Source organism: Danaus plexippus, chromosome 10 (assembly GCF_018135715.1).
Source record: "Danaus plexippus chromosome 10, MEX_DaPlex, whole genome shotgun sequence".
Classification (NCBI taxonomy): Eukaryota; Metazoa; Arthropoda; class Insecta; order Lepidoptera; family Nymphalidae; genus Danaus; species Danaus plexippus.
Genome location: NC_083543.1, coordinates 4,831,898 through 4,859,259, shown reverse-complemented (window position 1 = coordinate 4,859,259; position 27,362 = coordinate 4,831,898). Strand labels below are relative to the sequence as shown.

Below are 27,362 nucleotides of genomic sequence, written 5' to 3'. Positions count from 1 at the left end.
TATGAATAGTTTCTTTTGATAGTAAATTAAAAATACAGTTTTGAATTTATTTTAAGACTCATCACATTGAGCATGCGCTACTTGAAATAGCGGCAAAATTGCATATTGTCAGTGGCAGTCGCCTGTGAACACGTCCTACGGGCTTCTACGCCGCTACGAACTGATGCTACGAAAAGTTACACAAACAAAATACATTTTAATAAAACTATTTAATTAAGTGAATTGTGCTCTATTAAGTGAAATCAAAAATATTAACAATGAGTCTGTTACAGTTTAATTGGTAATAATGGTGTTCTAATTGAGTATTTTTTTCGTATCTTCCTTATCCACACAGTTTTGGTAAGTGTTTAATATTATTTTAAGAACGTTCATATTGCTAAAAATATACCTAAAGATGATTTTACATCTTGAAGTAATTTGTTACACTGTATGGAAAATGAAATGTCACGTTGTTTTTACATAATATGGTACAAACAGTGTTGTGAGAAAAATGTCCTGTGAATTCCAAAAGCTTGTTTGTGTTGTTTACACATGACGAGTTATTATATATAATTGAAATCTAGGAAATAAAGTTTTTTTTAAGTTCTTAAAAAAATACGAAAATTATTTATACGTATATATTTACTAACACCAACCATTTTGTTGATTATACTTCTAGTATATAGATATCTTCCCAAAATTTGAATCTGGCAATTAAAGAATTGTAATTTCATAATGATTGCTAAATACTAGGTTTTGTGTACGTCATACAGTTAATTAGGCTAATTGAAATTCAGGTATATTTTCCCAATATATAAATTTCCTATTGTTAAATGTGAATTATTTCGAATTTTGACGTTAGTGAGATCATAGAAATGGTTACGTTTTACTTTTTGATAACAATGAGGGCGTATTCAAGAGCAGGCAGATTAATCAAAAAAAATATTTTAAAGGAAAAATGTTGGTCACCACTCACTTGTTCACAAATGCAGCCTGAACCAACCTGAACCAACTCTTTATTTGACTCAAACGCTTATAATGTTATTCATTTAAATAATAAAATGATTACTATTTAAATTTACCATTTCATATATGTTGGTATATGGCTATGATTGTATAAGAATAAATAAAGGGACCTTATAAAGTAGTCCAGAAACCGTGAAACTTCTGAACTCCGCATTTTAAGTTCAAATGGTTCTTAACGATACTTTTCTACTAATATAATTAAATGGAATAAGGTACATACTTTATATATTTTAATATTTTTAAGTCTTATATTCCTATACCTATCATCTCGGCTTCATATTCTCTTTACATTTTATTTCCTTTTAAAATTTTTACATATTTATACATTTGTAAACATATTAAAAGAAAATATGAAGAAATAGGTGCCATTCAATACAATATTCTCTCTGTGACTTAAACTTAGAGGGTAAAATTACTTTTTGTAATAAGTAGTTATAACTAATAATTTCCTTAAAATACGACTGTTCAACTCGCCACTTGCTCAAAGTAGACTTATAAACTGGGCGAAACTCACAAGAAATACAAGTACATCCAGAAAAATTGAGGTTTCAGTTCTAAGTATCATGGAAAGTACTGAACTTGGTGACATCTGGTCATATCGACGTCATTCTTTTTTAATATAATGTAATGCTCATTAATCCGTTATCTTTATCTTTTTAAGGCTAAAGACATCCGCTTAAAATCTATTTCGACAAAAATTACGTGTTAAATTCAAACATATCAATGCAAAAGTGGAATTCAAAGTGTTCCTGTCACGAATTGGAAGTGTAATTAGTTTTCGTTCGCTACCAACTGCACTATCCTATCCGAAAGTAATCTGCCAATTTAACAAATGTTATTTTCATAGCTACGTTCCCCTTCACAACGAGGCTTTCATTTTAACTTGACTGAATAATTCTCTTTAAGATTTTTCACTTATATATCTTTAAAATTTGTAATTCTTATTTTTGACTTATTTATTTATCATTCATGAGAGATTGTTATAATCATACTGAGACTTAAACAAATTATATTTTCTAGATTATGAACATTAATGATTGGAGTTTTCAATGGCATTCAATCTCCGTCTCCAAAGACATTTCTATATCTTATAAATTCTTTAGCTCGAAGAAACGAAAACGGTGGTTTAAATGACACGTTCTTTACAAATAAAATTATTTCAAAAAGAATTGTTTCATTCTCATGTCCTTAAACTTAGAATATTTTAAATGTTTTATGTAGAATACACTTCCGGCACCTAATTATAGTTTCTTCTGTAAGCTTTTTGTTTAATTCTAGTTACGAGATAGCAAAACAGCCTTTTTGGATTTTGTAAACATTATTTATCCACACATTTCATGTACTTTGGATGTCTATGACGTATTAAAAGCTAAATTCGATAATAAGATTTCTTGTATTACTGACATAGAGCCGTTATAGGAAACAATTTTTTGGACTCTGTTTTCAACTACTTCAGACAACAGTCATCGAATACTGAAATTGAACTTAATAACTAAATAAAATATTGCACTGTCCGAACTTGATTTGGACATCGCTTTCCATTAATTTACGTAAGAAACGTTCTCGCATTTAAAAGAATTTATATATATAAAATATGTTTATATTATTTCAAGGGAAACTTTGAAAAACATGAACAAACAATTGTGTGTACTATTATTATATTTGATACAATATACCTATATGCGGACCTTCAAGGCAGCTTCAATACTTATATGTGAAATAGCGAACTATAAGGTTGCATGCAACTTAGATGCATAAAAATTATGCAGGACGACTATACAGCACATACGTGCTAAATGTTTCTTTATTAAATCTGTGTGTAGTTTTCTTTATGGTAAAAAAGGAAAATATTTGATTATTTCATGGTCTATTCTAAATAAACATTTGAAATTTCTAACCGAATAGGAAATTTTAAGAAGTCTATTCAACATTAAAACCAATCCCTGTCTATATGGCTAAAACATTTTATGATTTGTAAATCACTAAAATCATTTTCATACTAATGCAAACAACATATATATATTTGTTATCATTTACATTGGATCATTTTAAATATTATGTGGATTTTGAACTGTAAAAATAAATAAATTATTTCTTTTAAAAAAAATCGAATTAGTTTAGTTTAAACCAAAATGTGTTATAGGGTAGAACAGGATGGAGTACTTTCAGTCAAATCGTAAGGGATCAGCATTATAAATAAGCGAATGACTGTTGAATAGCAAACATACGGGTATATGTATTCTCAAATTTGGGTCGAATAGATTTAAATGATAAATGTGTGAAGGTGGGATTTCTTAACTTCAATCTTACTTTTAAAGATAAAATTTCCAATAACAAAGTTAAGAGATTAAGTATCAATAATCAAAAGAATTAAAATGTGATTTTAAGAACTTTAAATTCTTCATAACTCTTATATTATAATAACTACTATAACTTTTTGGTATATTACAATGGCTAATGATTCATAACATCCTTAATACTACTGCTTTTGTAACGTCAAAATATACTAACATTCATAGCATCTAAGGTAAACGAAATGATGTCCCTCAAAGACGTGTCCCTCAAAGACGGATGGACATTAATAATATCAATTGAAGAATACGAGAGTTTCTCTTCTCTTTTATCGAAAATGTTCAACAAATAATGTATGAACAGATATAAACCTGTTTATTTTTATATTGAGTTTTTCCAATACATAGTTAAGATTAATGATTTTCTGTTAACTTTTATTTGTTCATAAGTACATTTTTGTAATAATGCTCCATTAGGCTACGAAAGATGTTCCATTTAAATTTCTCGGTAGTAAGATAGGTCATATTGGTCGTACTCCATCCTTAAAAGGAATAGAAGATAGCTTTTTAAATGATCTTAACAAGTTGGATAACCAACCGATAAGTAACGTCAAAGAAGCTTTCATCTACGATAATTATCTAATATCGCGTTTGAATTGGCCTCTCCTCGTCTATGATTTTAATAAAAACCTTTTTCCAAGTTAGATGCAAGCATCATAAAGGTTTTGAAGTTGTAGCTCGAGCTCTCGCTGTCGACTTATTCAGGGATTTGTCAGATTTATTCAGAGATCGAAATAATTTTGGCATGAATCTAAAAAGGCCATCGGAGCTCTATAAATACATAAGAGTTTCCAAGACACATATCCTGGGGATATCCCATGACGATGTCGTTACATTACTCCCAAAAGACAAAGATGCTCCAGAGCTAGAGTCAAGCCTTCAATTCCATAAACAGTTTATGATAGGAGCAGAAAGTAACAAAGCAGCCTCAAGTAAGAAGGCTAAAGATACGGATATGTTAAAGGCTTTTATTCGGCATGATGAGATGGCAAATTAAAGATCCATGTAATGAGCTTAGAAATAAAGTAAGAGTAGTTACACATTCATGATTGGCCTTTAGCACTGCCAAAATTTTATCTGAATACGTTCGAAATGAGTCTCCCAGATTAGAGTAATTTAGTAACATGGGGTAAAGATAAAAAACGAAAAAACTTGCTTCATCTGCGGCGAGGCAGTTGCAACTGCTAAGCATTTGCTGGTGGGATGTAGGCTACTCCTGAGTATCAATATTCGCGTCGTCACGATAGGGATCTAAAAATCCAACGTGAAGTGGTGAGTCTTTCGGTAGTAAGAGCGCAAAAAGAAATAATCACAATGATCTATCAAAAGATTTTGTGTGAGAAGGCACTAGGGCTACAAAATTAAACGTCAAGACTAGATTTATCTTTCAAGCGGCTCCGGATTAGACTATAAAGATGGATTCGTATGAGAAGCAATATAAAAGCAAAGGCAAATACTTACAAGAATTATAAAACGTTTCATTTATTCTCTAGAAATTTTAAAGAACTGTTGCTAGAATAATTTATATACTAGGCTTGTTTATTTATTGTAGGCTTTAGATTCACTGCCCTAATGTTTTTCTACCGTGTTTCAAGAAGGTCCAGTTATACTATACAGTTGTTGAGACTTGTTTGGATCAGACAACATTAAATCCCAAGATCCAGTAACCGAGAGCTAACTCCTGTTTCTAGTTTTGTAAGACCCCGAACTTTTTTGTCTCTTTTAAAATGAAAACACTTAGTAATTTTTATATAGACCGAAATATGTTCCATTTTTTTAACATACATTAAAAGCAAATTTAAGTCTTAATTTGTGCTATGTAAGACTCATAGAACGAAATAGGAAATTTTCAATGAAAAATAAACTTTTAACATTATCAGTTGAAATAAAGCTACATGCAATAATAATTTAAAGACATTTTCTTATAAAAAAAACTATACAACAGTATTCTACCGTTAAAAGTTCAACTATAGCCTTTACGCTTATATTTAGAAGCCGCCCAATGAACAGCTTACAACAACAACAGCTAGTAGACATAATTACTTAAATTATAATACCATATTGACGGTCAGCGTAAAGGCTGAGCTTACTGGTATTTTTCAATGTCAACTAAACGCTGTCAGGTTAAACTATTTTTATCCATAAATATTCGGTGACAGTCAAAGATTAAAAATTAAAATATTTGAAATAGGCTTTCGGTTGACTATTTAACGATGTGTAGAACCTAATTCTTTTATTTGAAATTTAATAAGCAATAAGCACATCATGAAATACTTATATATGAAGAACATCTAACGATTTTAAAGCATGAATTGTTAGAACTGATAAAGTGATATTAACGTCAACAAATGATTAAATTACTAGAGGCCAATCTTTCACATTCACTTTAAACGTTTTTATTAAATGTTCCTTTCAGTCAGTGATATTTCATATCGGTAAAAACATTTTGAAGGTTCTTGGTAACAAAAAGGAAACCACGGAACAAAAAGGCTGTAGTTGAATTTTAAAAACAATACCCAGCATATTTACCTGAACGTCAGTTTATAAACTGAATACTATTGAAACTGTTTCCGATACAAAAATATGTCAAAAATAAAAACAACAGTTTAAATAGATGAAAACTTGTATATTAATTTAAAAAAATCAAAACATCTCACTTACCCATAGCGTCAAAATGTTCTCCGATCAATCACCATCTGAAAAATAAAGAATAAATGATTTTCAGGCAAAATTGTATCTTCCAAAACAGAAATGTAAACACAACAAAAGTATTACTAAGATATTTTCCACTTAAAAATACAAATTTCTACATGTATTATTATAAAGATAGAAATTTATCGTATATCTACAGATCCAAAAGCTCATTTTAGATATGGAAAATGACACTAAAGTAATATGATCATTGATGCCAACTAAATACAAATTAGAAATTTCATTTTTCTATCGTGGAGTTTTTAAAAAAAATTTTTATCCCATTTCGAAGTAACGTAACAACATACTTTTTCATTTCCCCTAAATTATAACATGTAATTTATTTCACCTAAAGTCAAATTTTAATGAAACTAAATTTAAAAGTTCTTTAACTAAATCTACATTCGGACATTGTAACGAATCATATTTCTTAATCCTGCATTTATAATCATCAATCCAATTATGATACAATTTATTCTTTATTGTAACAGTTACGTGTGTCATTAAAGTCGACTTATTATTCATGAGCAATGAGGTCTGATGAGAATCAATTGCCAGCGAAGCGCTGACAAGTATGTATGCCAACTTGCAAAACATGTATTCGTAACTACACTTTGACTTTTGTGTGAATCATTTATATTTCTTATTTTAAACAGGAACAGGTAATTTTAAATATATAATATTTTTTTTGTTATGGCCAAAATTAGCAAAACTTACTTAAAAAATTTGTTAATTAGGTTGTTGTGCCTAAGGGGCCTGGGGTGCCTGAGGGGCTGTCTGTTCTTATGTAACGCTAGACCTTTACTAAGCGTTAGATGTAGGAGGGGGGGGGGGCAACAAGCATGGGAGCCGGGTCTTTGGTGAGCCAGATCCCTTGGGAGCTGGGTCCTTGGGTTTACAGGGATGTCGCCCAACTTTCGCCCAGTGCGGCGCTTTGGGACATCCGCGAAATTTCGCGGAATGACCCTGCTCGCCGCACAAGACGCAGTTCAGCGGCTCCTCAATAGGCAAGCCCTGCTACAGTCTGACGTTGCCTGGTCGCCTAGGTACTTTACGCAGCGCGAGCGTGCGTAACAGAATCTTTGCGACCGCCCGTATGGTTGACATCGGTGGCATTGCCCTGCAGCGCCGAGGTTTTTCGGGATCTCAATTTGTAAGCCTGATGGACAGCAAATGGTTTCTAAGGAAAAATTTTCTTATTTACCGGGGTAAGGGATAGGTTCACTAGAACCATGTCGAGTGGTTTTTTATTTGTTCTTCTCGGCGTCCGAGATCAGCGACGATGTCAACGACGACTGTTCTTATTCAGAGCATTCCATAACGGATGGAACGTGGGGCTGTGGACAGCCCGGTGCAGCTTGAGGCGTTTTCTGCGAGGATTTCTGAAAGAGCCTCGAATAAAGCGACGATATTTTCGCCCATGATGGACGACGGGTTAGGGGTTTTCTCTCTACCTTGACAGGAAGGTGTGTTATGATGTGAAAGCACTAAATCTAATTCCCTGTTCTTATTAACATTGGTGTACTTATCTTCCCTATCTACTATGTATACCTGGCGGTAGAACAAAGGCAACTAGGTTACGGTGACTGCTATCCTTACCTTTGTTTTTCTGAAAAACATCGGCCACGAAGATATTTGAACCTCTTCTTAGAACTTTTATTAGTTTTTGACCATAAACACATCGGAGCACTGAACCACACGACTGCACCGTGGGGCGATCGAAGTCGAACTGATTAGAATCTGTACCCTCGCCTTTATTTATACCAACCAACACTCATTGTTGTCACTGCACTTGCACAAGTGGCTACGCAGGTGGTTATACGAGTAACACCTAATAATTTCAAGTACTCTTAATTATTGATTATTCAACTAATAGGAATTACACCGAAATATAGAACAATTTCTACATTAACCATTAACCACGATATACAAATTCCAGTCATTTTACATTATATACACAAACAAAACATTCAGGTCCTTGTCACAACACATAGTTTTAATGAACACCCATAATTTTCGAATTACTGAAATCGATATATTTGATTTTAACATGGAATACTGCTATTCTAACAAGCATTTAATAAATTGACGAGCTGTTCATGTTTTCCATTATATGATTATAAATTATTACGCAATATTGCAACATAACAAAAGTTCCTCTAATATCAATAAATAACATATGTTAATGAAAATTTTACTCATATGAACCTTGTCTTTCATCTATAAATATGTACAGATTGGTCTACGATTGCCTATTTTTATTTCGTGAATGTATGTAGTTTTGTCATTATTCTATTATTGAATGTAGAATGACGGTTATAAACATTAGATTTGAACTCAAATGAAATATTTTATTCTATATATCGAAGTACCGTTGACTAATTTGAATATATGTACTTGGTCTTTTTTCTAAAAATCAAATTTCTAACATGATATAATACTATAAAAAACTAGTGTCAACAAAAATAAAAAATTAAAATTAAAATGCCCAACCTTTTGGCCATAGATATGGAATTCGACTATCCGTAGAATAACATGTGTGACAGAATCAAATGCAAAAAACAATAAAATTGGAAATCCATTTAACCATTAAAATTATGGACTTTGATTAAAATAACGTTGGCATTCCCCAATCTATCCATAGAATAATACGTGGATCAAATATGTACAAAAACAAATAAAATAGTTTAAACGGTTTATCAAAACAATGGATGGGATTCTTTTAAAATAGGCTTATTTTATTAAAATAATTTTCTTAAAATAAGCTTATTTTTTATGCGGTTAGACGCCAAAAATATAGATAAATCTTTGTTGAATCTTGAGCTAGTCATATGATATGATGTGTCGATTTAAATTGAAAGTATATAAAGATTTACCTTTAGTAAGTAAGTGCTATAAATATTTTTAAACAGTTACTTATAAAAAATATTTATTAAAAAATAACGGTTATATTTTAATTCATTGTCAAAACTTTAATATGTAGGATAGTATTTTCAATGGTAGAGACAATATTAATTGTAGGTTATAACAATATATCTGAAATAAATGAAAATATTATTCACGAGCTATTGTTTCTGAGCGAAGCCAACATTTAATATAAGTACAAATATTTTATATTACTCTCACTTATGTCATAAAACTATTTCAATATTCCCATTTATATATTGACAAAGGGAAAATACAGATGAACATGAATGAGTAAATTTTTATGAAAAGTAACCTTTTATACAATCGATATAATCAAAACAATTTAAATTTATTCTAAAAACAATCCTTTTATTGTCTATGTTATTAGGATGAAGAAACAAAAACTTAAATTAAAGTTAGAGAATTTGTTTGTTAATTAATAAAATTTACTAACATAGCAAGTTAAGTAAATATTTTATGAAGCTCTATTGAAAAGGTTTACAAAGTCAATAACTGTGAATATTGATAACATATCTCATTGAGCATGCATTATAATTTAAATAAAATAAACTGAAAGAAAACGACGCCGTGTTCAAATCTTTCATATACATAAAAAAATAACGCTACGTTCAAATCTTTTATATACCAAACTAAACGTGTACACATATTTTCAAATTAATTTATATAAATAAGATGTCCATATTCGATTGTATCAGAAGAGTCATACATATTTATATATGTTTAATAAAATGTAACAATATTTTAAGTTCAATTTATTGTGCACGGGACTGAACGAATGTGATTTATGTTCAAACAAAATGAAAACTTATCGTCAGAATGACAATCGACATAGAGATCGCTTGACACACTAGAATTGTAATAAAACGACGCATATATTTGTGGAACAAAATCATCAAAGGATTCTATACAATATTCAATCACATTACTTTTTTAATACTATGCTATAAGTAAGACTTGTTACTCTTGTTATGAATGAATTTTTGCTGTAAGTGTCATCAATCTGAGTATAAACATGAAACGAAATAGTCAAAGTTGGAAACAAACATTTTGTACGAGTATTATATGTTCATGAGTATTGAAAATTATTGGAGAGATTATTGAAAATTATAAAAATAGTTTAATATATGCTCACTAAAAGTTGGCATCATAGCAGTACATAAGGAGCGTTAACAGTATTAGCGTTGGTTATTGAATGTAAAACGGCACATTCTTTGTAAGTAATGTGATGATTCAGACTAGGACTATGCATCTGATACATCATTTATTTGCCCTTTGTGATAACAATTTATGGGATTGTTTTATCAATCGCAACTGCTATTTATCTAGCGTTGCAAATAAAAAACTATATATTCTCCATTCCACACACGCTACCTTCTCCAAAGGAGGTAAGTTATCACTGATATTTGAATTATAATATTTAATAAAGATTTCATTGTTTCTCTTTTTAATAAAAATGTTCAATTATAACCAGGACCAACGCGTTCCTCGTTTTAAGATAATTTAAAATGTAAATGAATTTCAAGAATTTGTAATTATCAAAAATGTTACTGGATTTGATATAAATGGGCTGCGAAAAGATCTCTCATTTTTTGGGTCTTTAGATGACGAAAAGTCATAAATTAATAACTTTTCTTATCTTGCATCGTGTCAATCTGTGACATTGCCCAAGCCCTTTGTTTAACGAGGAAATCTGAGGTGAGACCGTATAAATCAAACCGCATGGTAGTGATTACACAACGGAGAATCTTAACACCGCGATCTAAGTTGATAGCGTATTTTATCAACGCCATCTATCGAGCGCAGTGTTCAACCCTTCAACCGCGCCCGCGCGCACTTTGTTATTTGTTATTTTTGTTACCTCTCATAAGTTTTAACATTAAGATTAACATATTTTAGAACATATTTTTTTAGTAACTAATAAAACTAATTAACTATTAACTAATATTTAATATATAACTTATCAATATTAAGTTGTAGTGTTTAAAAGTTTTGTAGCAGTGCTTGAAGTAAATTTTCAATTGACCATAACTTCTTTTTCCCTTAACCGATTTTAACGAACAAAGTTTTGACAATGCTCCTAATTATATGTAATCCAACTGTGAAAACCGCGTTCAAATCCGTTGAGTAGTTTTGAAATTATAACGTACCAGACAGACAGACAAAAATTCCAAAAACTGTTTTTTTGGTTTCCATGACCCTTCTTTAATTGATTTTAGCAGTTTTTTCGGAAATTTATTTAATGTACAAACATTCGATCTTTATTGTCATATTATATGCATAGATTACCTTGAATTATCTCTTTCTGAAGAATCTTTAGTTACGAAAAGTTATTAATGGCTAGGTACTCATTTGAGCCAATGGAGGTCAGAGAAGAGTTCTTCAAGATTCGTCCTCTCTGTGCCTATAATATGATCACTGCTGTACAGAATATTTAAAATAACTCATTTTCAAGATAAAACCGAAGACAGCACATAAACTGTGACTTGTGAGATTTGCCTTCAATTAACCTCTGACCAAATTTTAAAGTACAATATTACATACATATATTCAATAATAACTTTAATATAAGCATGAAACGTGTAGCTTAAATTCAAATTCTTTTATAAAGGACAGACGGAGCTTTGATATATAATATTACCTACTAATTATTACGAGGTTTGCTGCAAACTAAAATAAAACATCATAAACTACAGATTATATAGAGAATCGTTAAAGATCCTGATCTTAATCGATTAAATATTAGAGCGTGAAAAATAAAAATCAGTTACCGTTATTTATCACCGGCCATTATAGAAGATACAGTGCACAAATATCGTCGTTACGACAGATGCTCAAGTAATATCACATCACAGAAAACTTGTCTGAAATCTTGTCTGTTATTTATTTTAAAGAAATGTTCTGAATTTCAATGAGGCATTATCTTTCGTTGTGAATATTTTTAATGAGGGTAAAATAATATATTTTTTTTTCAATAATAATTTCTTGCTCCAATTAATACAAAGACTGTAAAATGTAAATTTTGTTCTATAGATAAGGTAAATCAGAATATGTTAAATGTGTTTGGTAAATTTAATGTAATGAAATACTTTTTAATTTACTTATTAGATATTAAGTCGCTATCTTATTTTTCAACTATACGAGTCATTAATAAGCATATTTTCCGTTGTAATAAAATATTAACAGTTCTTAGGACTCTCCGTAGTTCTCCTTTATGACCACTATGAAATAAAATAGGTAGACAAATTTTATTACTAAATAACTACAATTATAATTATATATAAACTACAATTTGACTACAGTTATAGACAGGAAAAAATTTCACTATTGTATTTGTCAAAACTTTTTTTTTTTTTTTGTAAATGTTTTTACGGCTCTGGATACGAGTCCTTTTGAGCCCTGTCAGAACTTAGACAGCATTATTTGCCATTTGTAAAAATTACAAGATGTTAGAACTCAATTATTATTCCTCAATCGGAATGGAAAAAAGAGTTTTTATTTAAAAAAAAATCTAATTTCCAACTGTCGATACATAAGCTTCTATTTAACAAAATTATTATGTCCAAATTTTTTTCACGACACACCCCTTATCATTTTACATTAAAAATACATGCACGATTTACTGTGATATTATAAATGTATTTCTTTAAACTGAAAGTACAATATTATATTATTTGAAATGAATAGTTAACCCGATATATGTATTTTATCTGTAATGAACTGAAATTTATCATTAAATATAATAAGTAATACGTGATCTATTGCCGAATTTTGAAATATAATTTTAATGTTATATTTTTAATCCTTCAAAACTCAACAAATTTATATTCATTGATAAAAAAAATTAATTATTTATTACATAGAGTAAAATTTTAATACCTACCTTTATGAAAAGTGTTTTCTGATGTTAAATGAATTCTATTCTTGATATTAACGGATTATTATTAATTTAAATGTAAAAATAAATATGCATTAAGATGTTTAAATTCAAATATTTTAATTATTTAAAAATTAACATCAGATATATTACACGCGATAACTGCTTTTAAATTGTATAATCGGATATAAGATTTCTCTTTAAAGCAAATGGAAATAACGAGTCCTCTGAGAATTTTAAAATACTAAATAAGTCAAGATGATACTTGAAGCTTTTAATATGGATGGACCACAAATACAAACTTCCTTAATTACTGTTTCAGTGATATCGAATTCATATTTAAATATTTATATAGCTTGTAAAATCTAAAATAACTTTGGAGAATTCAATCCAGATTGTAAATTTGTCATAACCAAATTACGACAAATATAAAACATAAACAAATACATTTTTGTTCTTCTTTATTTTTATCTTTTACAGTTCTACACCTCATACATATTTAAGACTGTATTCAAAACTGCTGCTTATGATGTCATAGATTTGTATTTTTTGTTACTATCAATAGTCATTAAGTTTATCTTTAAAAAAAATGAGATTCCATTTCATTTTTATATAAAATCAGAGGCGAGTTCATAAAATCGTATCAGTTTTATAGAGCTATCTTTATGTCTTCGATATTTTATGACTAATGTTACAATTTTATACTTTTGGAGGGCATATATTCTCCATTCACATTTTATTTAGGATCAAATTACGGTATAATGAGCGTATTGTAAGTACATATAGAGTTTGAATGTACTATTATTTCTTTCAACATCTTATTTCTATAAATGCTTCCACATACCTACTGATATCCAACGACGAACCTAAAAAAGCGGATATAATTTTGTTATACCGCAGTAAATGACTAACAATTTTTTTTTTTCAAGAAATTAAACAGCTATTTGATTTACAAGAACATACGAGTAGGTAACGTTTCAAATTTACCAGAGAAGAAAACTTAGAAGTCTAAAATAGCATAACGTGTATCGTATTGTTATGTATATATTGTAGATTTACTTGTTATTGGTTAAGTTTGTCTTTAATGTTTATATCGGCGCTCGTTATAAAGTATAACATTGTATAATCTAAAATAGTTCTAAAATGGTTATGGCAGAAATCATTATATTAATTCAAATGTAGATCTGGATTGCCCTAAAAAATTTAATGAAACTATGTTTTTCGGATATACTAAGCGCAATTATTAAATTTTTTCCCTACGTTTAAGCATTTATAGCATTCTTGATCACGGTCAGGTGAGATCAAAATGTCTCGCTGTTAACGTGCTAAATATTCGGTTTTCATTCAATGCAACAATTGACCGAACACATAATCACGAAGGTACACGGTATATGCCTTCAAGTGAACACACTTTTTAACGATAGGGCCAAAATGTTCGAAAAATAATATATTAGCACAACAACTTTGTCTCCAAGCCAGTCAAACTGAAGATATCAATCCGACTCGAGCTCATGGTACGAACCCAGTAATAAAATTTTTCGCTTAGCTATCAAGTGCAGGGCACCCTCTCCTTCATGAGAAGCTGAAATCGCGAAGGTCTTCGTTCTTACTACTTCTGAGCTCGTTATTTAGAATGATATCCTGATACCAAAAATACCAATTCATTAAACATATTACAACATAACCCACCTTCAAAAAGCATCTAAGGCCTTTGGTAAATAATTTCGATAATTAAGGATAGAGATAAATCCCGATAAGAGAAACGAGGTCCTTATCGGCAAAAATCGAGGTTTGATACAAATTGAATAAAAAGTATGTAATGGCTCAATTCCTTGGCAAGACACTTCCAAATATCTAGGAGTCTTTCTGAAAATTTGCCTCACCTTTCACCCACATATATAAACAGAGCCGCCAACTTACTTTCTTTTTACTCTGCTGTCAAAATAAGATATTCCTTCACACTTTACAAGACCTGCGTCACTGAGCCACATAAACATTGTTTTTCTTCTTGTTAACCATTTTTTTTCCTGAAAATTTGTATGTATCTACAACATTTTATATTAAAATATGATGTTTCGCTAGTCACAGTTTTAAATTTCATTAGTTTATAATTTGTACTAATAAACATGTTTTAAATTATGTAGGGGGTAGAGCCTAGCTGTGATCAAGTTACTACAGTTTGAACATGGTCTGGCTCGACCGGGAAAGAACCACCCTCTCACAGAAGAACGGCATGAAGTAATCTTTAATAGCTGCGTTTCGTCCGATGAGTGAGAGACCCGGTTGCCCCTTCCCTTTTCCCACCCTTTCCTATCCCTTCCCTTTTCCCTCCCTTTCCCACTTTGTCCTAACCCTCTTTCCTAATAGAGGGTGGCAACACATCTGCAAATTTATGTTGCGGATGTCCATGGGCGACGGTATTACCTCCATCAGATAGACCGTCTGCTCGGTTGCCCCCATTAGTATAAAAAATATAATTTCAAAACGAATATGTTTATTAAAAAGTGGTTTAATTTATTCTTTGAAATTTAACGCGATTTGAAAGAAAAAATATACCTACACTCAAAGGACTTCTAAAATAAAATCTGTTTGCAGACATATGCATATAAAAACATACACAAAATATCCCAATCTCTAAAATTACAGCATGGTCGAATATTGCTGAAAAAAATACTTTAATTAACAAGGTTAGATTAGATTATTGCTTTCAAGGTCCATCTGCAATACATTAATACATCTTCATGCATTTATCCGACCTTAGTGAAGTTATAATTTAAGTCCCTATAAAATTTATGAAAGCAAAAATGAGTCTGCAGGGAAATTTGTTTTCTAGAGCGCCTTGTTAAATTGTAAAATATTGGAATAACATAAAAATATATGTACTGAATTTTTACAAGACACTGATTTCTGAAACTATATTTTTAATTAACACTTTATGTTGTATAATTTTAAGATCTATGAAATGATTAAGCTTCCTGAGCGGGTTTAATTTATATCTTTTTTTCATAAATTTTAACTTCTAACTTTATCATATTTAAGATGCTTACATTGAAATAAAATTATAGTAACTGTATTATTCCTATGAATAGTTTGAAAATTTCAATTGTTGTATATTGTTTTTATAAGGAACCATGTGAATTGTCAAATAGATGCAGATGGAAATATCCTAGAGCCGAATAATTGTCACAAACAGTTATCATTAGTGGAATAATTAATCTATCTGACGTTTAGTGCCCTTGACGAGTGCTGTGTACCTATCACATATTTGTATGTATTGCTTAAGTAGATTCATCTATACTATATTCAACATTTTAAATACATATATATATATTTATATAAATGTCAAAAGATTTTCACATTGCTATTATCATCAAATAAGTTCTGATAGAAGATACTCTTGTTTTTTTGGGTAAGATGTTAAGGTTTTGCTACATTAGCATTTTATAATCAATTGTAATGATCTGTATTATTCAATTACGCTTTATTTTATTTTTAATAAATACCATATCCTTTTTATTATGAGTTAATTACGCCTTTTGTTCTATGGCGATCAGTGATGATCTTGTGATAATAAGAAATTATTGCGGGGTTCTAAATTAAAAGACAAAAAAAAACATTTTCCCAACTTACCTAATAACTAAGTATATTTACTTTTTGTAATAGATAACACATTACTTTTTGTAATAGATAACATACTTGCAATAGATTTTTATTCTATGTTAGAATAATGGATGCAGAACCATTCTCAAATTAATTATTCCTACCTATAGGTACTAATAATCCGTCCATGGTTGGACTTATAACATAATTTTTTTTTTTTAATATTCAATAATTTTTCAACGTTAAATGTGTCATACTTTTAAATCGTATACCTTTTCAATGACACAGTAAATTAATGCCTTAAAACTATTTCCAGAGCCGGATTTGTTATATTTTAAAATAAGTAAATACCTATACATAAAGCCTCATTTAAATTAAAGCAACCAAGTTATGTGGGCACTATTTATGAAAAAGAGATATTTTCACCCTCAGCACATTCCGCATAGATAATGTATTATCTTGACTTTTGACTCTAACTTTTAAGTACGTCACGGTAACACAAAGCTTATTGCTCAAACCTGTCGTATGACATCAATCTTACCTTTGGGTGAAATGAAGTTAATAAAGGACAAAAGGAATAGTATAATACTACTGTGTCACAAGAACGGCTTTTATTTTATACAACAAACTATATAAAACAATTTACTGCTTGTGTAATAAAAGCATGTAAATTGCTTTAGGAGAAAATATCTGTATAACGCTTAGGATTGATTTTCGTAAACACCAATCTTCTTGTCCTTTGTGCTATAATCACGTAAAAGGACACGATTGTTAGTATGCTGAGACTCGGATTTTTTATAACTTAAGTATTCATATTTAATTATCTGAAAAATCATGTACATTGTTAGATATTTTACATAGTTTTAGTATATAAAATAAAGACATCGATTTTTTTTACTTAAATTGAGGCTAAATCTCTAAGAATTATTTGTTTATTTAGAATATTTAATTTTAATCAAAAAAGTTTTGCTTGATGCTTTCATAATTATTTTATTTATCTATGATAATAATTATATATAATTTAAACTAGTTTTTTCATAATTTAATTATTTAAAATATCGTATTACTAATGTTAAATAACATAATATTTAAAACGGAATTTTGATATAATCACTTTTGTACCGCTCTCTTTTTTCTATTCAGCATTTCTTTTTGGAAAGGCTTGATTATGTTAATCTAAAATTTTCACAAAACATCCAGTACACAGACATATTCTCTTATAAAGTTAAAACTTCACTTTGATTTATATTAATAAAAATTGTATATACACATTGTCATAAAGTCATTCAAATAAAAAATTGAGAAGTGCATATAGCACAAGGCCAAAAAGATTTAAAAAGACTTAAAATACTATAATATAGCAACTAATTTAAAAGTTTACTTAGCAGAAATTAAAATTAAAATTCGTATGTCAGTCAGATTTTGATTTTCTTTATAAAAACAACGTCTCAAGAAACCAATCAAGAGACTTAAACAATTTTTATGAACAAACGTTATATTTAAGAATTATGAGCGTTTAAGGAATAAAAAATACTTATTTATTTCACCAATTCAATATAACTGACGCGTAACTTTGATCAAATTGTACTTGTCATCCATTAAACTGAAATTTGATTTAGGACATTCCATGTAGAGTTCGGAAGCACTTTGGATTGATATCTGAACTCTATTAATGATTTCACATATAGACTGACTGAACATTTAACGTGTACGTCTCTCATTTTCATAGTTTATTTATTTTTAATATAGCTGATCCTTATAAAATAACCTAATATATAAATAAAAACTATTAACAACATATAAATTAGGTGTTCTGTTTAGAATATCATTTTAGGAAAAAGAAAATCAATTCGATTTTTGTATCATTAACGCTATGGCTTCATTTCAATCTGGAAATTAATTGAAGATATTGTAACACTTGATTGATACAATTTTCATAACGAATGGAAGTTAAGGAAAACATATTATTTTAAAAAATTAATAATAATATTAATATATATGTATGTACGAGTATATATTTTTAAATGGTAGTATTTGTTAATTATAATTACTTGTATAAATTCTAATGATTACTTTCATGCAATAAGACGAAAATCATGTAATATTAATATATGAACTCAAATAATATTTTTAAAAACATTTATATACATTTTTTTGGGAACTCAGTTGGTGCTATTGAATAACAATTCATGTCAAAATCTTAAGCGCATTAGATGTAAATATTCCATAAATAACCTGTTCCAGTATTTCAGATAAAGTCGTGGTGGCGTGGAGGTTAAAGGTCCGCCTCTCATACGTGAGGGCGCGGGTTCGAAACCTGGCAAGCACCAATGTGATCTTTTCCGAGTCGTATGTACTTTCTAAGAGTTTTTAGACGCCACTGACGGACGGTGACGGAAAACATCGTGAGGAAACCTGGTCTTATAATTTCAAATTATAAGATTGAAATCAAATCGCCAACCCGACTTTAAGCAAGCGTGGTGATGAATGCTCTAACCTCCTCCATGTGAGAAGAGGCCTTTGCTCAGCAGTGGGCACCGATAGGCTGATGATGATGGTGATGGTGAATATTTCAGTATTCCCAACATTTCTACGAAAACAATTTATAATGTTTTATAAAACAATCTCATATATATTTATAAAAATAGAAATCTTAACGTACGTACATATCTTAAATATTAACTTAGCGAAACTAACCATGTAACATGGACGTTCAAAAACCCTGAAACTAAAAAAACTCAATAACGCATACCTTTATCGTACATACTCGTATTTCTTAATCAACAAAAATAATAAAAACAAAATTAATTAAATAAAAAAAACAATTTCAATTAACGAGTTATCGTGAGAAACTAAAAAAACAATACGTATCTAAAAAAAATTAACACCAGTTTGCGGAATCATAAAACTACATAATAACCTCACACTTATATCCTCATTTATATAAATATTTCTGAGAGCTATAATAGCATCTACATTTGCTATAGTTTTAACATTACACGCTGTCATCATTCCATTTAAGAGAGTTACGTATATGTTACCTTAATTCGTTTCCAATATAGTAGTCCTAAATATAGGATTATCCATTTGTAGCTCTATTTTTCTAGTAATACTCTCCTGTATATAAAGTTCATTTTGCTTAATGTACTGGAATTTAAAAATCAGATTTAGTAATTCTCTCGTAGTAGATAAACATACCTTATTGTACAATATTGAAAAAAAACCTTATTTTTTTCTAGAGTCGCAATTATTTCTTATTTCTTTTAATTATCGAAGTATGAACTTCATAACCAGCCTCCAATTCTAAAGCAACTGAGTAAAATAGTGATAGTTTGGTTGCAAATTTTATTTGTGATAAGCGAAGTTTTAACTACATTGGCTATGCGCGGTGTTAAACTTAATTTGGAATCGATGATTTTTATTCCCAGTCTCTATTTTTAACGACTTGTTTTGATGATCGAAAACAAATATTGTATTCATAAGATACTTACCTTAATAATTCCGAGCGTTGGATTCAAACAATTTTCTGCACACGAAATATGATAACATAATAGATTTTTTTTTTACTTTTTTTTATCTTGGAATTGATCAGCAAACAATGTGTGATAAAATTATTTATTATATTATCACGACCACCGAACATTTATTTACAATGATTTAAAGAGAATTTTATTAACTTCATAAATCCTTTTTACACTGTTGTATTTTTCAGGCTTTTCGTATGAAATATACTGTCAACAATATCGAAAGCTTTTGGTGACTATATAAATAATGTGAGTTTATTTTTTCATTACAATAAGTCATAATGACTATCTATGATCTCCGATAATCTGCTAATTTGTTAAGCTAAAATAGGCGAAATTGATCTAATTTTTACGGAGCCATGTCTTTTCTTTGGGGGATTGTATAAGTTTCAATGCTATGTTATTAAAGTACATAGTATCAATATTAAAATTTAAAACTTTGTAATTACATATATAGAAAAACTTTATCAATTTTTTACTAAAAAGAATTTACTGAACCAACTGAATAACTTTTTTAATTTTGCCAAGTGCCACATTAAGCACTGCTTTCTAGTCAGCTTATTTTTTTCATTAAGATTTTCGCTATAACGTATAGAGTAGTCAAAATCATACATTCAAGTTTGGGACATAAAAAAATGTCATTTATCCTAAAAAACGTATGCTTCCACACAAGACCATCCAAATGTATTAGGTATTTTCCATAATCTAGAACTATAAGAATAGTAATACCATCTTATACAAAAACAATGACCTGTAAACTATATATTTGAGTTAACTTTAGTTTTGTCATAATGTTAACTTTAACGTTAAGTATACTCCTAATATATTGTTAAAGACGAAACCTCTTAACATTCAATGTATTCACCGTGCGGGTTCCGAGTCTAACGCGTTGCAGTAAGAGGAGTTTCAACATTGCCTGGGACTTGCGACCCAGGTATAGGTTTAAGGGGCCCCTATCTAACGCGCGTTAAACGCTCACCTCCACCGTCCAAGCTCCTCTCTTTACCTAACGAAATTGTTGAAATTATTATCCTTGTTAATTATATTAATATGGGATTACAAATTTAATGAGATCTAAGATTTTCGCGAGTTTTATTCATTTAAATGAAACTAATATTTTTCAGATAAACTACGCGAATTTTTATTATTTAAAAAACTACATACTCCCGACCATTCGGTTACTTTGCAGCAACCGTCATCTCGTCTGCCCGTAATCACGGTTGCTGCAAAGTAATCGAAACATCGTGAGGATGTATTTTTTAAAATAATAAAATACGCGTAGTAATCCGAAAAATATTAGTTCCGTTTTAATTAACATAATACCATTGCCATTATATTTATAACATAATCATGAAATTAGGTCACTTACTTATTTTCAGCAATTATAATAATATAATTTCTAATATAAGTACATTGTTGTGGTTCATTGGTGATCAATAAATAGTTATGTTTGTGTTAAAAAAAATTATTACTAGAAATAATTTTAACCGTCATAAAAGTATTAAATCTCTAGTTATTTTAAGTGGATTATTATTAAGTAATTTACATATGATTAATATTTTGTGTTCAGTACCTAATTTATGACAAACACATTATACAGTGATTTTATAAATTAAAAATAATTCCTAAGGACATCTACCAAAACATTTCCAGTATAAGACTAGTAGGATCCATATCGGAAAGTAGTATGCCTCGTAATCAAATAATGTCCCATACCGGACATGAATTTTTTTTGGATGGATGAACAGAATGTCAGCCACGACACAAACTTCGCTATTTGGTTATTCTGTGGTTGCCCCAACGCGATATGTGCGTTGTCATTAGAGCCATAACTTGAATTTCACGATATGGATGTTTTACCATGACCACAACGCGTCTTGAGCTATTTTTCCAATCACTCAGCGTTTTCGATCTATGAGCGTAATATACAGAAAAAGTTAAAATTACTTGTGTATAAGATTAAGTATTCTATATATACTATATAAAATTTTTACTCCTTCCCGTTTTAATGTAATTGTAAATACAAATGTTATTACTCAAATGTCTTAACGTTAAGGATCAATTTGTATTAATCATATAAGAAAAGTTATGTATGATTATGTTTATCATTTGTCAATATCAAAGCGATTTTGGTTCGGACATGAATTATATAAATACATTATAACTTTGTGTTGGTAACAGATAACATATAAAATATATTAGTGTTAAGGAGAAAAATTTTCTAGAAGTAGTGATAATTCTTCTATAATATGATAAGTTCAACAAATTACATTCAAAATATTTTTCCTTCCTTGCACCGATTTGAATATAGAAAAGTCTATAGAATAAAGACGACAGTTACTGAAATATATATTACGTTAGACTCATATTATAATAGATACTAGGCATAAATAAACGCACACCAACCAATAATTTATAATTAATGCATTCGTCATATTTTCAGATATCATCACAAATGGAAGCTCTTGAAAAACTATAAAGCTCAAAATTGTAAAGAAAACAATGATGGATACGAATGTCACGATAGACGATGATCTTTCATGCCTTAATGGTTCTCTCATATTGAATGACACTAGGAACAACTATACATTACCACTTGGTATGGTCTGCATTTTAGAACCAGAACCAGAAGATTACTTATCCTCTAGCATCTTCCAAACTTGCGTCTATATAATGTATGGAGTTGTCTTTATTGTTGCATTGCTAGGCAATGGACTGGTGTGTTGTGTTGTGCAATCTTCTCCTCGCATGAAAACTGTAACAAACTATTTTATATTAAACCTAGCTGTGGGTGATATACTGATGACATTATTTTGTGTGCCATTTTCTTTCGTTTCGATGCTCATTTTACGATATTGGCCATTTGGTGGAGTGATGTGTAAGGTTGTTAATTATTCTCAAGCTGTATCAGTGTTGGTTAGTGCCTACACGCTGCTCGCTATATCGATTGATAGATATTTTGTGATTACTCGTCCTCTTCGACCTCGGTTAGGAAAGACCGCAGCTAAGCTTGTTATGAGTGCAGTCTGGTTAGGTGCCCTCGCGACTGCGGCGCCGATACTGGTTGTCTCTCAATTACAAAAACCTTCATTATGGCATCAAGTCTGCGAACTGTAAGTATAATTTAGTTTTTCCTTACGTAAGAGAAAATTATCATTTAAGGTATTTAATAGCACTATTGAAACTCTATTTTTCCTTTAATAAAAATATTTAGTCATTATTTAACTTACTGCCACTAGTATAGTATAGAAAACTCTAGTCATATAGCCAGTATGATATATGATAATAATTTCTCGGTAAACCATCAAAGTACAATTAAGTTATTCCCAAAAGCGATATTCGTTTTATGTGATAATCCCATCCCAGTTACTGGAAAACTCTCTGAATATATTTTTGTTGAAAATATACGTTATATTTTTAAGATATCTGCAATTGATAAAATGTTATTAATTCCAATTAGTAGAGCTACATTAATTGTAACAGATGCGTTTTTTTATTAAATAACATTCAAACCATAAGTTATTTCAGTAACACATGGTGCGATGAACTAATAAAATCTTAGAGATAACCTGAGTCTTAATACATCGGTTGTTTTGTATTTAATTGAATCTTCTGTAAACTAAGGCCATTAATAATATTTATTTCACAATGGATCTTAATACAGTCTGGTAATGTTGTTTCAACAATAGCATTAAGTTTCTCATACATTTGTCAAATTAAACATAAATAATTACAACTTACCCTTTGACTTCAGTGATATATGTAGCGAGAAATGGGAGGATGTGAAGCAAAGCGAGCAGTATACTAGTGCATTGCTGATCTTGCAATTCGCGTTACCTCTCATGGCCTTAGTGTGTACATACGGTCGAATTGCTTGTGTGGTATGGGGAGTTAAGCCTCCAGGAGAAGCTGAAAGTGTCAGGGATTCAAGAATGCAGCACTCCAAGCTGAAGGTAAAAGAACAGCAACAAAATAATTCATCATCATGATTATGTTTGACATTCCTAATGTTTACCATAACAAGTAAACCTTTGTAATCAGATATCCAACAGTAAATTATGGACATCCTAGGAAATTTAATTGATATAGATATCATTTTAAACATATGAAATATATAAAAGTTCCCAGAATGACAATGCTTTGGATTAATTAAATAAGTTTGCATCATTGAAGCAATGTTAACTACATTGAAAATAAAAACGTAACGTAAAATACTTCATTCAACTTAAGCATTTCAATTTCACACAAACAAAAGCGTATTTGTCCTTGTTATAAGAAACTCAAAAGAAAGTACTTTTAAAAATAATTTTAAAGGTCTAAGGTACAAATATCGTTTATGTACACACAAGTAAATACAAAAACTTAACAAATTATATACTAGAAACTTCCCCAAGAATCACGAAATCGAGTGGTGATAATTGTTGGATAATCGTTGCAGTAATTTTTCAATTTATCGCAATAGACAGACAAACAGATGCGGCGAGAGACTTTGTTATATAAAATGCATTGATGATTGATGTGTATTTAAATAGTGTACATGTGTGACTTCATTTTTTTTCAGATGGTTAAAATGATGATAACAGTGGTCGCAGTTTTTACAGTATGTTGGTTGCCACTTAACATTTTTCTAGTAAGTGTATTAGTTTCACTTGTTGCTTTAAATATTCACAAGCATTAAATATATCATTGAATAAATAAATATTATTTATTTTGAAATTATCAATCGACATAAAAGAAATTAAATAAATATGTCAAAAAATTTATAACTTTGTAACTGCTAGTAAGTATAAATGTTGTACATTTATTTAGTTCTTTAATGTCGTGTAATTAGTTAGATAAACTTTAGTTTTGTGTGGTTTACCATGTGTTATACATGCCAAAAAATTTACAATTAACTAACTTACTTAAGCTATGATAGACAAGTAACCTTTAGGTAATCTTTAACTTTACATTCGAAACCGATATAAAATTCTGGTATTTAGTAAGGGACCTAGCCAGATTTCAACTATCACAGGTCAACGACCTTTCATCACATATTAGCAAATTGTAGTGCCTAGATGTCCTGACATAGAGATCACGCACGGTATCAATGAGATTGAATTTTGCAGATGCTGTGGTCGGCACATGAAAATGACGAAGAATGGGGCAAATGGCCAGGAATGCCACTGGTATGGTTCGTCAGCCATTGGTTAGCCATGTCTCATTCCTGTTACAACCCCATCATATATGGCTATATGAACGTGAGATACCGCAACGGTTTTAGACAGGTATGACATTACTTGATTTAATCAATAAATAAATAAAAAACTAGGTTTCGCATAAAACCGTTTCAAAATTTATTTTTTCATTATGAACCGATTTTTTATATTACTTAATCATTTAATTATTAAAATTTATATCTATATAATGCAAAAGTTATTTATAAATTTAAGCAAAAGTGAAAACAATTAATTTTCAAACTCAATATCAATTTTTACAATAAATTTCACCATGCGTGTAATTTGTATTGTAATCGCATGTCCCATTCAGAACAAGAGCTATTCACTTTATAAAAATACGTATATACCTATAATTGAAGGACACTGTTCATACGACATATAAAAAAAATTATTATACCCTGTTTTTAACACGTCACTCATTTAAATTATTTTGCATCGTATATCTAATTTGTTTTTATGAATTAATTACATGCCAAAACGACATTATGGATTAGTGTTGTTTAAAAATTGTCTAACTTCCATTGAGCCAAACATAAATAGTTAATGTAGGTAATGTGCTAACAAATACTTTAGGATTTCTAACGCTATAAAAGGGAAATAAAACGGAATTGTACAAAGATGTCTGCCAAATGTAGCCTTACAGTTTCAGGTGTTCAATCTTTGAGGTACATTAAAAAGCTTTTTACCAAATGGATATTTGCTGTTCAGTACAAACAGTTCACAGATAATTAATCTTCGAAGATCGCTTTTTAATATAAAATAATTACTGTTTGATAGAGTAGAAATTGATAAATTACAACAAACTAAAAGCAAAGTTATTTGAGGTTTTAAACATAACTTGACATGTTACTGGTGACATAATGTTGGAACGACGTCAATATTAGCACTCTTTTTGAAGGAATATAAAGGAGATCGTTTGCATATTTACTGTTCATACGATCCTATTAAAAAGTATGCTAAATTTACTTTACAAATTCCAATATTGAGAGAACCAATTCAACTAAACGGCGAACTTTGATAGTATATTTTATTTACTTCTCTGTTGTAAATTACAAACTTTCCTTTCATAACTACTTATGTAATTATATTATAACAGTTTAATTCTGCGTTCGTTAAGTCCGACAGTCTAGTTAAAAGACAGAAATAATAATGATCATTAAGAGATTTTATAACATTTTTGTAGGTGCTGGAGAGAATTCTGAAATATAATCAAAATGAGAGGAGTCGCTCCTGCCCTCGTACCAGTATTTGCGAAGGGATACCGCTGTCTGGTATATTTTCAAATATTATAAACAAAAAAAAATTAAATTAATAACAATTATTATAATATACATATTAACCAGTCTTAAATCTCAATCTGTGTCGATTCAGAAATTATAAAATTGCAATAAACAAACGCTTGTGCAGACAATGTAGGTGATATACGATAAAGTTTTAGCACAACATTTTGCACCGTCAATATTGCTCTAAAATTTCGTTATTCTGTGGTATAATTAGCAGAATATCGTTACCTTTAATACAATAACAAACCTTAATCCAACAATAAATATTGTGGCAACGGAGGGGATTAAGGACTATGTATAAAATACATTACTTTTGTTTGATTATTTCAGAAATGGTAGCAATAAATGGCTCCATGAGACACAGGAGTATTAGTAGATGCAAATGCAAGATACGAAGTCCGTTTATGAGTACGGAAGAAAGGAAATGCTCTTGTTCATCAATATTTCAATACAAAACTTCTACAGCTTCAAAACTGACGCCTCCAGCTCAAGCGCTGTCTGTTCTATCCCATTAAACCTGATGTAGTAATAATTACATTCCTGTCCAAAATTATATTTGATTAATACAACAATAGGTATTATATATTGCAAAATGTTAAAATTAAAATATATTTGTATAAACGGAAGAAGACTTCACTTCATTGATTAATTAGAAAATTTATCATAAAGGATTCGAGGAATTTTATTTCTTCCTTCACCTTGATAAGTTATTATTTTATGAGTAATTTCTAGGAATATTCAATACTGGGCTATTAATTATTCCTTCTGTTCATTTCTTGGTTATAAATGTATTACTTGTATATTTTAAACTGTAACTCATATGTATAAAGTAACAGTTTTGAATTTGTAAATACATATTAATAATTAAATGTGTAAGGAAATTGGAA

General features: G+C 29.7%; 1 protein-coding gene across 1 annotated transcript; it reads left to right on the top strand.

Annotated features, from left to right (window-relative positions):
• Nucleotides 1–224: 224 nt before the first annotated feature.
• Nucleotides 225–27,362, top strand: LOC116766968 (RYamide receptor-like). The gene is made up of 7 exons (XM_061521585.1): nucleotides 225–339; nucleotides 22,417–23,086; nucleotides 23,728–23,926; nucleotides 24,535–24,603; nucleotides 25,082–25,240; nucleotides 26,376–26,463; nucleotides 26,806–27,362. The coding sequence occupies exons 2-7, from the start codon at nucleotides 22,476–22,478 to the stop codon at nucleotides 26,988–26,990; spliced, it is 1,311 nt and encodes a 436-aa protein (XP_061377569.1). The 5' UTR covers nucleotides 225–339; nucleotides 22,417–22,475; the 3' UTR covers nucleotides 26,991–27,362.